The sequence below is a fragment of the Etheostoma spectabile genome, chromosome 17 (assembly GCF_008692095.1).
Source record: "Etheostoma spectabile isolate EspeVRDwgs_2016 chromosome 17, UIUC_Espe_1.0, whole genome shotgun sequence".
NCBI lineage: Eukaryota > Metazoa > Chordata > Actinopteri > Perciformes > Percidae > Etheostoma > Etheostoma spectabile.
The window spans coordinates 16,254,958-16,270,215 of record NC_045749.1 but is presented as its reverse complement, the minus strand read 5'-3'; the positions used below and the strand labels follow the sequence as shown (position 1 = coordinate 16,270,215).

General features: G+C 39.9%; 2 protein-coding genes across 2 annotated transcripts in view; both read right to left on the bottom strand.

Moving 5' to 3' along the window:
• Positions 1 to 14: 14 nt before the first annotated feature.
• Positions 15 to 3,043, bottom strand: prr18 (proline rich 18). Its single transcript, XM_032541135.1, has one exon. It carries the CDS (start codon positions 2,886 to 2,888, stop codon positions 2,121 to 2,123), a length of 768 nt encoding a protein of 255 aa, XP_032397026.1. The 5' UTR covers positions 2,889 to 3,043; the 3' UTR covers positions 15 to 2,120.
• A 975-nt stretch (positions 3,044 to 4,018) lies between these two features.
• sft2d1 (SFT2 domain containing 1) overlaps positions 4,019 to 15,258 on the bottom strand; it is a 12,208-nt gene continuing 968 nt past the window's right edge. Inside the window, exons 2-8 of the mRNA XM_032541137.1 lie at positions 14,985 to 15,071; positions 13,844 to 13,926; positions 11,514 to 11,595; positions 11,290 to 11,325; positions 11,112 to 11,170; positions 7,781 to 7,810; positions 4,019 to 5,629 (exon numbers count right to left, since the gene is read on the bottom strand). Coding sequence (XP_032397028.1) covers positions 5,590 to 5,629; positions 7,781 to 7,810; positions 11,112 to 11,170; positions 11,290 to 11,325; positions 11,514 to 11,595; positions 13,844 to 13,926; positions 14,985 to 15,071 — 417 coding nt within the window. The 3' untranslated portion in view covers positions 4,019 to 5,589. The remainder of the gene's footprint in view (positions 5,630 to 7,780; positions 7,811 to 11,111; positions 11,171 to 11,289; positions 11,326 to 11,513; positions 11,596 to 13,843; positions 13,927 to 14,984; positions 15,072 to 15,258) is intronic.

Here is a 15,258-nt window from a genome sequence, read left to right as displayed (position 1 = left end):
TGACACTGAATGGGAACATCTGAACAGACATGATGCTTTATTCTGGCAGCTTGTTTGTCTACTCACATGAAATCTGGAATGTCATGTACTGTACCACAATAACAATGTATACAGGACACGTATTTGGCACCTGATTACTTTATGTATGTCATTCCTGAATAAGATGGAAATTAACAGGATAACAGCGGAATAATATATGAAACTCTCAGTGGTGATGAACGGGTTATATAAAATACCTTTCTGACAGGTTTTTTTTTCCAAAATAGAGGGCAGATTGCTTGCTTGAAGAATGTTTTTGCACTTAGCTCTCATAGCAATCCACCATTGAGGGTACGCTTTAAAGAAAAGATTATTGACATGTTGGTATCAAATTCCCAAATAATATCAAATGACAATGTTACCTGAGGTTATAAATCATTTTTCAAAAATAGCTTACCAGTTGTTGGTGTGTGGGCTTTTCAAACACTCTAATGTCTTAAAGCTGGCACGCCTCTGTCTTGTGTGTGGCTTTAAAGTGGAACACACTCAGTGTAAAACTGTGGTTACCAAGTTACAGGGAACAATGGAAAAGAGTTCAACCTTATTGTAAGGAACACACTGTACACACAAACACACCTATATGGTATGACCCTGCATGAAGATTTAATGTGTGTCCAAGGCTGGATTGCAGTTTCCTTCAAAGTTCCACTTGACTGGCTAATGTTCAATTCGATAAAACATAAGCAGCTGAAAAGAACCAAGAAAGAAGCGAATAGTGTCTTCATAGCCTAATTTCTCTTTAAATCTTGTTCATCGTATTCAGTTTTTTGGCTAAAAACAGTCAAATACTGGTTGGTTTTGCAGCCCTCAACTGGTCCCTGGCCAGCTGTTTCTCTCTCAGGAGTAGGCTACACAGGGTTCATTACTACTTATAGCATTAACATAGCTCTTACAGTTCAGTGAGTCCCACATGAGTATAGGAATGTCAGGATTAAGACGTCAGTTCAAACTGGGAATACCTTTGCTGCAAACCATATAGTTCTGGCACTTTGGGTGATATTAACTCCCAGATATTTGTTGCCAACCCTATTTATCTCCTGTAGCTACATACATTGTTTTGTTTGTTATAACAAAAGTAAAGCAGACTGGAGGTAATTTCCTGAAGGGATCATGCACCTGGGCCCCACAGTACACTGGTCAGCCCTGCTTAACAGGGAAATCTGAGAAGCTTAGGACACTAATGCCTGGATGGCCTCAGGTAGCTACAGTGGCAACAAAAAAATCCTTTAAAATACAATCTGGGAACTGGCCAGACTGTGAAAGAAATCTAAGTGACTGCAAATCAGCATTATGTAACAGACTCATTCAAAAGGCACAACACAAATCAGCGTTGAAAAGATTTAAAACGGTCAGTGACACTTGCAAGATTAAAAAAAAAAACTTACTTCAAATGGCATAAAATCATCAGCTGAGAAAACGTCTGACAGCACAAATATTTAGTAAATATTAAATACTGTAAATCGCTGATAAATCCCTACAAAAGGTAACCCTCTTAGAGAAAAATAAACAGTCCCGTTTGGTTTGAGCAGCAGGCGCATATAAAACCCTGTTGTTGACAGCTTATTGTTCTCCACACAAAGGAACGGTTTCGCGTCCCTTTACGCAAACCCCTCTGCCAATCCACAGGCGCCTCACTGAAAACAAAACCATGTGCAAAGGACAAGAATATCAAGGTATTCAGTTCAAACTTCAAGAACACATTGAATAGGCATTACACTCGGAAAGCCATAAGAAGCCCTGTTGGCCGAGCCACAGGCTGCAATTAAGCTTTAACATCTTATTTTTGTTGAGGCGAGAGGATGTCAAATGCCCCTATTATTCATTTGCTATTTACTCAACTATTTTCATGTTTCTTCAATTTTCTTCACTTTTGTGTGACATCTATTTTAGTACATAACCCAGAAACAAATTGGGATTCCTCTGGAGTGGATGTTATTCCCTCATTCCCTAATCGTTTAATTAACAGGAGTCAGATTTGAGATGCCATTGCAGCAGGCCTACATTGCCAATCGGTGCACGGTTTTCACGAGTCCTTCATCACGTCAGTCAGCTGTTTAGAAATTGAAATATGAAGTCAGGCGTCAGCAGCCTTTAAGGTGCGGGAGTGCTGAAAGTTTGTCGACTTTTCCCAAAGCAGCGGCATTTTCGACCCCTTTGAGCCACTCTTTACATTTCCTCACAACCGTCTCGTCCACATCTCCGTCCTCTTCTTCATACTCCACATCGTCGTACTTATACTGGTCATTCAAAAGAGAGATTTTAACGATGGCTGTAATGTCCTGCTCGGCGCTTTCCACTTTGGCGGTGGGAGCGCAGCCCTTGGACGCTCCGTGCGCCTTTTTGGATGGAAAAACTCGCCTGTGTCGAAAGTCCGCGGAAGCGCAACACTTCTGCTGCTTTGCCATCATCTGCTTTTCTAGATTGCGTTTTTGGATGACAAGAATGGCTTCAGGGGTGAGACTGAGGGTAAACTGAATCTCCTTCTTCCCTTCCTCTTTGCCGTGGAGGTGTCTGGCGGAGTCCATGGAGCTGGAGCGCCTGACTCCTTCCGACAAGTCCTGAGGTTTGGGTACCGACAGCCAGGAGCTCTTTCCCTGGGTCTCCTGACCGGCACCCGCCTTCTGAGCTGAGCCTCTACTTTTCTCTGGCTGGGCTTTTCGCCCCAAATTCCTTAAATTCGCCGATGTCCAAGAAGATGACTGCTTCTCCTTCTCGGACCCCCCTTTCTCTCCGCCGGATTTGCTGGTCAGCTCATTGTGAGGAGGCACTCCGTTGGCTTTCTTTTTCCCGAATAGTTCCCTGCCAGGAGAGGAGATCCGCTGATGGAGGCTGATGGGCGGAAAAGGCATTTTTGTGGCTGGAAGTGATCAGGATACAAAAACGTGCAAATGTTCAGAGTGCAAACGAGGAAGCCCTGCATGCGCAAAGCGATGAGAGGCGCTCTGCGGGCATTATCCGACAGCGAGGACGAGAGAGGCTGTAGTGCACCTGTTGTCCACACTAACTGGAGTTCAACTGGTGCGCACACACACACGGCCTGGGTGCTTTATGATGGAGTCGGCAGGAAGGCGTGGTCAGGAGAAGCACCAAACAAAGCCAGGAAAAAACTGTGTTGATGTCATTTCATAATTTCCAATAACTTCCTGAAGCGATGAGCGACATCCACCTCATCTTTTCTTACAGCGCCTCCGGTGTTTTACAGTCATTGGAAACACACATTGTTTAGATTATCAGTTTGAATAACATCAAGAACTATGGTGTAAGTGGATCTATTTGTAACCTAAAAGTGACCAAGGGTATTAAAAGTGACACATTTTTTTTAACCTATTCTTAGTTAGTGAAATTGTAATTTTAAATAGACAAATTCATAAGACATTTAGGAGAAACAAACATAATTTTAAATCCTTTTCTACTAAAATGTACCTCAACGTTGAAACTCATTGTAAGACAATCTGTAAACATGTTTGCATTATAACACACAAAATGTGCATTATTCATCTCTATCTCATATTATTCAGTTAAAGTAGTCCAAGGTAGGACTATACCTTACATATACTGTATATATAAAATAATCCAATTCTGTCCTTGAACTAACAAACCATGTCATTAGCTCAGTCCTTCCAGTCAGTCATTATATTCTGAAATATCAATTTACCGATCTGTTCTTTCAGCCATTCGGTCTATACAAAAAAATACAAATAATCTACGCTAATCGTTTCCATCCTTTCTGCTGTTATCTGCACATCCACGCAGACAGTTCCACAATTGATTCAATGTGATTTTTCCCAACATGTTTTGTTTGAATTTCTCCACAATGCAGACTAGAGCTGTGTTTCAGTAGCTCAACATTTTCCAACAAAACCAAAACACAATTTAGGCCAACAGTCCACTGACTCACTCTTGGAATAATCCCCCCCCCCCCAAAAAAAGGCACAGAGTTATAGATTATTTTTTTCAAGATGAGCTGGAGAAATAGGGCGAAGGGGAACACAGGCTTGTTTTAAATAAGTGGTTGTTGTGGCGTGGGATCCCTCTCCTCTCTGACTTTACAATGGATTAGATGTAATAAAAAAGGAAACAGTTGGGAGAATAACAGATTGCTTGCTGAGGTCAGGGTACTTCCCCTCCATCCTTAAACTTTGCCGTAATCCAAAAATAGCAGGCAAAGAAAACCGATCACAAAAACAAGCTTCACTCAACAGAATTATTTCATCCCTTAGATTAATTGCTCAAGGATTTGCTGGGTGTCTGCCAAGTTAGTTGAACAAGTAGTATAGAGGGGAGATTTTATCCGTGCTAATCCACCACCACGTTATACAAGCGTCTAATCAAGCTGTGGGGGCTGCACAACAGGAAGTGAAATCCTGTTATTTAGTCGCATCAAGCAGAAAGAAAACGTGGAGGCATATTAAACCTTGAACAAATCCTGCAGCTAAGACACAGGAAAACAGGATGCATAATACAGTTTTTAAAATATATTTTTTTATAACAATGACTGACTGCCGGTCCAAGGTATTCTATAAAATTAAAACAGCACACTTCCTCAGGATAATGTGAACATTGCACCACAGATGGGGGGAAGGCTGAGGTTAGGCATCTTCCAGGGGAGGTTGTCATGACAACCGCATCCTCAAAGGCTATGCCATCATGCCAAAGCAATATAGGGAACTCAATGCAAGCTATTCTGGGTTATTAGGTCACATCAAAATCACAATGCTCAGAAAAGCGCAACTAACGGGGGTCACTGCTTCATCTGGCAGGAAATCAAATTTAAAGAGGAGAAGTCATTTTAATGTAATTTATTGAGCTAAGGGGGGGCAGGTGTGTTCAAACACGCATACAGATGAACAGACTAGACAGGAGCTGCTTTTTAATATATTTAGCTGGATAAACTCAAAAGACCTGTGGGTATCATATATCCCAGTGCATCATCAGTGAAGTAGTGCCTCATTTGCCTAAGATAATTCTTTCTATCTATCTATCTATCTATCTATCTATCTATCTATCTATCTATCTATCTATCTATCTATCTATCTATCTGGAATAGCATCTGAGAGCCTCTTCATGTATCAGTGCCTCGCACACAGACAGAAGGAGCAAAGGCCAACTGTTTTAATGATGCTTGTAAGAAGTCAGAACACCGTTTAAAAATGGAAAATGGAATTTCACACTGTTAAATGCATATGGTTGTCATGTATGGTTGGTCAATGTCGACATCGAACCTATTCATTCATATGAGGACACTTGTGTTGTTAATTATAGCAAAGTCAAAATAATTTCCCTGCACTTACAGTAATTGGTATAAAATCTTTTAAATATATTAAAAGGCACTTCTTTCACTTTAGAAGCAAAAGATAAGTGATATAATCTGATTATAGTTATAGACCTTCAGTTAGACTTAAAAAGCGAGGATTCACAGTATTGAACAAGCCATAGTAAAAATCTGGAGATATATTGTATAAACAACAAAAGATGCATATTTTACAGAGCCACTGTTCCTTACAGTTTCAATATTAGGACCAGTCTTCCCAAATTGTGGATTAAGGAGTCCTAACTCAGACAGGTTGTGAAGCATTTCATCACAGCATCCCTGTAAAACAAGACAAAAGAAAATGTCTGAATAACAGCCTGCATTTTAACCAATGAAAAAAAGACAAGAAACAGAAGAAAAAACAATGGGAGGGAATGTTACCTGAGTGTGGTTCTAAAAAAAATAAAAAAGTACGCAAAATGTTGTCATGCATACAAAATTAAAAGTGACAAAAATCCACTACCACCAATTTGGGTGGGGCTCGTCATGAATAAGTGAGCATGTTTTGGCGGGGAAGCACCACATGTTCAGAGTGATGGGGGCTCTCTTTCTCCAGGTACTCTGTGTTGAGGGATGATGCAATACGAGCGATCACCATGGTAACCAGGGATCGTCATTGCCTGCTCTGCTTCCCCTCACACGGTTTTCTCTTGCCATCGGTGTGTTGCTATGCAGACTTCGCCTCTAGCCACAATCACATTTCGGTGGAGGAGGTGTGAAACCAGTCAAGGTTAAAAGGAGAAGGGGGGATCATAAGCAGTCTGAGAGGGAGGAGGGGAGGTCGGAGGACAGACAGGAGACTTGCTCCTCCAAATGCTCCCGTTAGTCCCTCTGATGTAGACAAAAAACATTCAACACCAGAATCCTTCCTCGAGTACAGCCTGACATTTGTTTTATGTAATCACTTGAGGCTTGATGCTATTTTTGTTTCCCCAAACACTGCATGAATAAATGAGCAAGGACTTTCCCCCCCATTTCTGATTAAATATCAGAGCAACATTATCCTTAAAGCACTGTGGGAAGTGCACATGCAGCAGGTTGGCTTGAGAAGTTATAAATAGGCCACAAGGTAAAATACATTAAAGGATCAAGACCATTGGCCATATGGTTTTGTGGCATGCCAGGTATCGGTTTGTGTGACCAAAGACCAGAATTGGGAGACTGCAGTCTAATGCTTTTTAACTCAGAGGGATACAGGTCTGTGATCGAAATATGCTGCTCTGTAACAACATGGCAAAAAATAAAGAGATACATCTAAATTAAATGAAAAATGGATTAAAGTAAGAAGCTTAAAGAGAGAGGATAATAATGTGTTGACAAAAAAATACAAAATATAATAAAAGGAGTAACAAAAAAAAAGTAATCATCAGGATTTCAATAGTCAGCCCCAAAAACTTGCAGTTCAATTTGCATTTCTCTGTAGGAATTTGGTATTTTAGAAGGGTGGCACAGGAACATGTCTTTGTCCCAGCTTTGCATTGTTGTTAGCATTTGGGTTGGGGGAGGGGGAACTCGGAATGGTTATGGGACGTCTCTCAGCTGTCAGGATGGATTATAAGGTTTGCCCAAATACACGAGGCACTTAGTGGGTGGGGCTGCATGGGGGCTCTGGCCCCTTCCCCAAATGAGACATAACCCTGCTTACAGCTGGACCGACAAAACAACATCATACCCCCTGCTTGGCTTGGGAAAAGCCTTCAGGTGGTACCCCACATGGCACAATTTGAGAAGTGAACATTCAAGTACAGAAGAGTATTTTGTTTCAATTAAATTCTTTACTGTGGTGTACTTTGAAGAAATTACAAAGTCAATTGCTGTAAGATTTCAAGGCTGTTAGGCTCTATATAATATCACATTATCTACAAAAAGACAAAGCAAGTAAGTAATGAGGACTTCTATTATGTATAATATATTTTTTTTTATCCTGGTCTCTTATGCAGGGCAGCCTATTTGGGTCTTGATCTAAATCAAAATGTTGCATTGTGCTTTAACCCTATAGAGCTTAATATAATCTCATCACAAGCAATATAAAAGCTACATAGGGAGAGAAATATGTTGCTAAATCTGGCTGAAAGAGCATTATTCCATAAGAAATGATTTAATCTAGATATTATGGATAAAGCAGGCTCACAGGGCTAAAGCACAGAAGAGTGTGAAACAACAAGCTGCCATTTGCTTGACACTAAGTGCCTGCACTAGTCGTAGAGGGGGGATTACTGCCATATGGTGGAGGCAAACAGTGTTTGGAGGTAAATGAAAACATGTTTTTATTGAAGGGTCACTCATAATATTTTCCCTATAGTGTCATTTGTAGACAGGGCATTGTTAAGATATATAAATGGTAAATCTTATAGATATAATTAATTCAGTAAGCATCACATACAACTGAATGAAAAATAAAGGACAGATGCACATCACATGTTGTCTTACCTGGCAAATGGAATGTAAGAGATGCTATACCTAAAAACGGAAAAAGAATGACAAATTACTGACTGTAGAAGAAGATACTAGTTAAATAGAAAAACGCACATATTTAGAGACTGAGTATGTCAAACTAAACACAAGCTGAGGAAAGATATTCTGTGTGTTTCATATTTGTTTTCAGTTGGAGGGCTTCAAAGTTGGATTTTGTTATCGATGCTGTACGGCCACATTAGTGAAATAGGATTTCAAAACCTTCATAATTACATAGACAATCCAAGATGCCTTGTAGATTACAGTAAACATCTTCCTGTAATTACAACATGTATTTGGTATCATTGGAAACCCCAGGATCTTAGCTTAAACTTAAAGTTCCAGTGTGTTTTAAAGATGCTTGTCTGCACGTCATGAGGTTGTAATGATGTGATGTCTAAGACAGTTTAGATTACAAGGATAAAAAACACCACAGAAAAAGCAGGACCTAAAGTGGATTTGGGTATTATTAGCAGCATAATAATGGCTTTCTGATGAGCAACACACCAAAACTAAATATGCATTTAAATGCTCCATCAAGCCTTAATCAGAATCTGAAGGGTCTTTGATGTCGCCCAGCAAAGGAATTAACCAAACATGATTGAGAATGAATTAGATACACTGTAATCTTTGCACAACACTACCGCCCCCCAGACAGATTGGTAGCCAAACACCAAGTACAACAAAAACACCATACCCCTTACTAGAAAGGATTATAGCTAAAGTTTAGCACAAAAAAAGGCCTGGACACTTAACATATTTATTTATATGTGAGGAATCTGGTACAGCAGTTAAATGATTGACTAGCATGACTGTCAACTTATTTAATTAAATGTTCTCATGAATGTCTAAACTAAATAGGTAAACTGAACAAGTTAGTGTTTAATGTTAAGCTATCAGTGCTGTTGGTATTAACTTCCCACTGCCTGCCATACTCTATATCACTTGTGCCAGTCAGTAGTGCTTCAGTGTCATACGGTTACTTCACTGAACTCAGCCTGAGGCGTGGACTTTGCCCCAATCCGTGTGTGGATCAGTGGCGACGTATTACTACAGAACCACCTTCACACAGACGTCTGAGTGCCTGCGTGGGAGTGCACTATGCCCCCCAGTCTGTTAAGAATGAGCTTGAGATGTGTGACTTGTGGTTACCATGGTGATGCCTCGGAGAACGCAGGCAGAGTGGAAGTGAATGTACAACATGTAGGTGCAAAAGCAGCCTAGTTATGAGGCTGACACAGTCCTGCTCAGTGATGCAGTGAAATTGTCCATTCTCTTCCTCCTGAGTTGCTGGGGGGCTCCATGCCCATTCACACACTAAACATCTTTTGTTACTTCTGTGCAAATATGTTCAAATTAATGAACATACAAGTGATGACATGCCCATGCGCATCACTCAAAGGTCTTTTTATTCACTACTATGGTGGAACTTAACCCCACTGACCTTATTACTATATGTACTCTTTTGAAAAGACACATTTAAGACGGACTTAAAACTAGTATGAACACCAGGAGCTGCAACTAACTATTATTGACTGAGTCTAATATTTTCACATTTAATCAATGGTTTAGTCATTATATATATATATATATATATATATATATATATATAAATATATATATATATATATATATATATGGTATTAGTTATAATATATTACGAAAACCAGAAAAGGGTAAGGAAATCCCGTTCCAATTTCCCAGAACCAAAGATAATGTCTGTTTGTCCGACCAACTGCATAAAACCCAAAGATATTTGACATAAAGCAGCAAACCCTCAAATTTTGAGAAGTAAGAAAATAGAGATTGGAACTTTTTCTTCATAAATGACAATTAGGCTCTGTTTACACGAATACGCTAGCGGGTGAAAACCTAAAATTATTTTTTATCAGAAGTGCCTTTTGTTTAGACGGCAACGGCTCAAATAACTGAAACCACCCTCCAGAGTGAAAATCTTATAACGCTCCACTGTCGCGTTCCCGTCTAAATGGTAAAAACGCACTGTGCGAGTGTGTAGATGTGTTTCGCATGTGAGTGAGAGACATTAAAATGGTTTAGGTTTTTTATTTGACACATTTAAAGACAAGTATAAAACTAATTAAGGACTCCGGGATGGGTGCCATGTTTTCTCATTGGACCATTTACCTGTGATTTTATTAGTACAGTAGTAATGACCCTAGAGATAGCTGGCAGCAACTTTGTGTTATGTGTAAACAACACAGGCACTAACACCTGTCTGTCTCAACGTCTCCATGTAAGTCTACATTGATCCTGGCATGCTTCTTCCTCTACGGGCCGAAAATATACTGACCTACTGTACCATAATGCCTGGCATCCTACAGTACCTGTACCAGTCTTTTTACAACATCACTCAACAGGTACAGTAAATGTCAAGCAGATGTCGCAGGTCATATTACCTTATATGTGCATCTAATTATTACTACTACATGACAATTACATGGGATATGTATGCTTTGAAAAAATCTTGAACTACACTGAAGCTATGTTGCTCCAAAACAATAAGAAATTGTTGAAGTTTAACCATTTATAGCCGTACACGTGCCAATAGCAGTAAGTCCGCTGAAGGCCCTGACACACTGACCCGATAATCAGCCATCGGAAAGTCTGGCGAGGTCAGTGACCCGAGTCTGTTTAGTGTGAGGAGCCGTCAGCCTTCATTTTGGCCAAAACTGACATTGTTTGGTCGGAAGGCGGGCCCTGCCGGCAGTTGGACTCAACTGACCAATCTGATTGGTGAAGTGCTAACCCGGAAATAACTAGCAGAATGAGCGTGACTAGATTCTCAAAATTGGACAAAAATCTTTTAAACTGACCTTTGTTGATCTGAAATGAAGACAGATCCAGCGACTGAATGGCCTGTATTTCGCGCTTAAAATGTTTTAAGAAACACGTTTAAGTGAGCAATTTTAGTCAAATATAAGGTGGTATTCTGAACAAGACGCCATGACAATCTGGCTGTGAATTTCCGGAAAAACCAGACCCACATGACATGTTTGTCCAATCAGCGGCCGTCGGCAGTCTGCATTGCTTTGGTGTGTTCCGAGGCACTTTTTTGACCAACTCTCGGAGTCAGTCTGACTGCCTTTTCTGCCAAAGGTCAGCCATCGGTGTGTCAGGGCCATTAAAGCAACAGCAGTGTGATCAACACAGCTCACAGACATTTGATGCAAGGCTGGTGCAAAAGTTCTTTATCACGAAAGATGGCTTCATGGGAGTAGGTGTGAGTGATGATGAGTAAATTAATTGCCAACTGTGCTACAGCAAAGAGATTGCCGGTTACACTTACCACGTCATTGCCAAAAACTGCAGAATACAGAAGATGATAGCCAGCCCTTTTTTATGCCACTGTAGAAGAAAACACAAACTGGTTATTCTAATAGTGGACAACACTATTAGAACAACACTAGACAGTGCACTAAAAAAGTTAAGACTGGCACTGGCTTTAAAAACTATATATTACTTACCCAAAACACTGCACAAAGAGTTAAGGCAAAGCAGAGCTGGCAATAGACAAAATGAATGGTTATCTTGTTGTATTAGTTATATACTTGCTATCGAACACTTCATTTCTATTGGAAACAAGGTACGGCATACTTTCCAATATACAGCAAGATAAAACCTAAATATGCAGTGACACAAATTGGGCTCAACTTAAGGTCCAAAGTAACATTAAACACATTGTATTTACCAGCATAACAAGGGTGGCTATCAGTCTTGTTTTTTCAAACATGCGCTTCAGCTGTTTTATGGGTCCCATTAGGAAGCAGGTGCTTTAGAGGAACAAAACAGACAAGTTACACTTATTAAACATCAGCAAAAAACATACACTGGCCTGTTGCTTAAAATGTTAATCTATTTAATTATTGCATTCATTATTATGTCTTCATACTAGATTCTAAGCATTCATCCCTGTGGTGTATTCTCATTGCCTGTTCCACCGTGCGTATATTAGTTGAAGGATTCCCAGTTTCTCACACACATTTTATTACACCTCCATAATATTCAATATTTCAGGTCAAAAATCTGTGTTTATCACTTTAAAATATCAGAAAATTATTACTCTATATAAAACGATATGGTCTAGGTGGATTTTAGAATGGTCTGTGTGTGTGTGTGTGCACGCACAAACAAATCTCAGAGGGACATCAGAATCGTGGCGCTCCTGTAATCTAATTTACGCTACATGTTGCAATTATGGGGGAGGGGGGGGTAAATATTTCATTCCAAACGCCACAATGACGCATTCAAAACCTACTAAATGATGCATGTGTGACGTTAGTAAATGTAAGAAGACTAAGGCTTTCCCCGCTGATGAGGCATACAGAGCTGAGTGGGAAGAGGGAGTCTGTGTAGCGTCACATCTGTTAGTCTGTGTTGACGCAGGCTCTTTCTACTTGTCTGCTGAGAGGGACGGATGCTTATTAACTGGTCAATATGACAGACACTAAGGATAACCACGCACATGCTGCTACTGTGGATTAGGGAGCAGGATGACAGAAATCGTGATGCCAATACTGATATGAAACCAATGCTGTAGAATCTATAAATGTAAAAATATCTACCACATTAAATTTATATAACTGACGTGACTTTTTCAAAGCCGCACACTTATATTGCTTGTCCTAAGGGGGTCATGTTGTTGACAGAAAAGACAATACATGTTAGATATATGTACCGTTTTGTTATTACGACACTTGCATGTGATCCATCACAACACTGACTTTTATTTTTGACATAACCTTCAACTACTATTGTTGAAATGAAGGAACCAATGGTCTCTGTCTTGCTGTCAAAGTTACATACAGACAAAAACGCATTAAGATCCTTAAAATATGACACTGTGTTGCTTTGGGTCGGTAACCTGGGCTATGAAAGCAGAAGGTGACCCAGTTTCTTGACGCATCTAAACCTTCTGGACATATGATACCTGAAAATAGAGACTGCCCTGTCTGAGAAAACAAAAACAAAAATCCCCTCATCAATGGGTCACTGTTAAAGTCAAAGACATAATGATTACATTTGGTCCTCGGCTTATCTATACTAAATAATCCATAATGATGTAAAATCCAGTATACCGTAGTGTCCTTATATCAGTGTAGCAACGTAATTAGAGCACACAGACAGATCCTACAAACACTTGCTGAACTAATGTTATACCACAAAAAGGAAACCTTTAGACCGACTTGACTTTTATTGTGTTCAGTTACAAGTTTGGTTTATTGCAAATCAGAATATAACGCAAAGAAAGATTAGAGGTTGCCTGTGTGAGGGCACACAGACTTGAAAGTATGGCGTCCGGTTACTGGAAGGGAATTGTATACAAATAATGATGACAGCAAACACTGTCTGGTCTACTTAGAGGCAGATATCAAAACAAACTATTAGGAGACACAGAAATGTCAGTCTGTTCCCCTGTCTCTTTATCCCTGACCATTTCCTACTGTCTTTTAAGCAACATACAATTAAGATGCAGGGCTGCAAAATTAATCAAATAATTATAAAAAATCCACAATTAAATCATCCCAATTAGCTGCAATATTACCACTTTGCAATGAGAGTGACTGCTCTGATCAAATTGTGCCATCCTTAGTCATAGGTAATCTGGTGATTAACCGGCGTGTTGTGCGGCGAAGGGAGAGCCACTTAAAGGAGCAGAACCAGCAGTGCCAACTGTTATGTAATCATAAAAATATAAATGCATCAGATGAATCCAAAATGATAACATCACATGGTCCCTTAGACACTGTGCTTTTAACTCTGAGCAACAGGTGATGAGTGCACAGAGGAGACGGTAACATTACAGTACTTGATGTTATCTGTCTTCTTGATAAACAGCCTGGAAGCAAAACTAGGGAGAAATGTGTAGCTGTGCCAAGGCTGACTGTAACTAGTGTGTAAGTAGTGTGTCAGTCATCTAAACTATTTCAGAGTGTATGCTCATCATTTGTTGTCTTCCTGGCAGTGCGCCATACTGGTAAGATAAATATATCATGACATTATAATTCTGAAGACTCTTACCTGGAAAGAGCTGCGACATTTCCTAGCGTGTAGAAGACGGCAAAAAGCTTGATTCCATTTGGAACGAACAGCAGAGCTGTACCCTGATAAAACAGCAAAACAGTCTCTGTCAGCAAGACGGAATAATGTCCCACACTTCATATAGGGATAAATGCAAAGTAGCCAAAAGAATCCTGGACATTAATAAGACTGAAGGCGTACGTTTTATGTTATTTCTTTCTTGGAACAAACAAAAACATCAAGGACTTCTGTGAGCTGTCATGTGGTTTTACTGAAACACGATGGGCTCCCCCTAGTGTCAAAATACTAGAAGGCTTTGGTTAAGAGTCAATGCCTAAGTGGTGTTATAATCAACATGCATGTTCTTAATTTGGATCATTCATTGAAGACAACTGTTGACACAATGAGTGTGAATAGGGTATGCATTTCATCAAGGGAGGGATGACATTCAGAGAACATGGTTATTAATTTAGCTTTTAAGGAAATGCAGCAAATAACATTCACTCAAGTGTTAATTGGGGTCTGTAAGGACATTAAAATAGCCTGCAGCTAATAACTGCATTTCAGAAAAAGGAGAAAATCCTGGACATGGCTTAACTCTACAGAAAAAGTTGCATGGGGCAGTCTGTTGCTTTGGATAAAAGGTAAGTATTTTTAAATGTATGAATGGAAGCTACATCAAGATACTTCTTGTTCTTGTTCGTCTGAACCCAGGCCTACACAGGTTCTGTTATGCAGTAAACTCACGTTGCAAATACCTATCTCGGTGGCGTCCAACGGTTGAAAGTGCTGTCTGTGACAAGACTTTCTGTAATTTAAACTGCAAACTACACTCTACAAACTAATTTCAACTCTTTCCTGACAGCAAGACACCATTATGTTTTAATTAAGTACAAGTGACATGTGTCAATTACTTTAATCTACAAGCAAGAGAACAGGAATTTGTTTTAATGACATTTGCGGGGAGCCATTTTCATAACTTAAAGAGTTTTATAGTGCCTTCTACAAACCAAACATAGCACAAGGAAAGATAACGCGGATCATGGCTCACAGCATTAATATGTTATGTACACAGATCTGCATTCCTAAAGTCAGACATTGCATTAAATAAAGGTTCAACTAAAAAGGCAGATACACTCACAAGTATTGAACACAGGATGCCTCCGGCAAAGCAGATGACAAACCATTTCACCCTGGTGCTGTAGCTGAGAGTGCTGGCATCAAATACCTGGTGAGAACAATGAAAGGATGTTTACAAGACAAACCTAGTGACCAGCAGAAAGACCCACAGGCTCTCTACTGGTTATTTAATGACGTTGGCTGGAGCCTAGGATAGAACAGCCACTGCCTGACATTCTATGATAAAACCCAGCTACAGTATTATCTTAACGCACACACACACACACACACACACA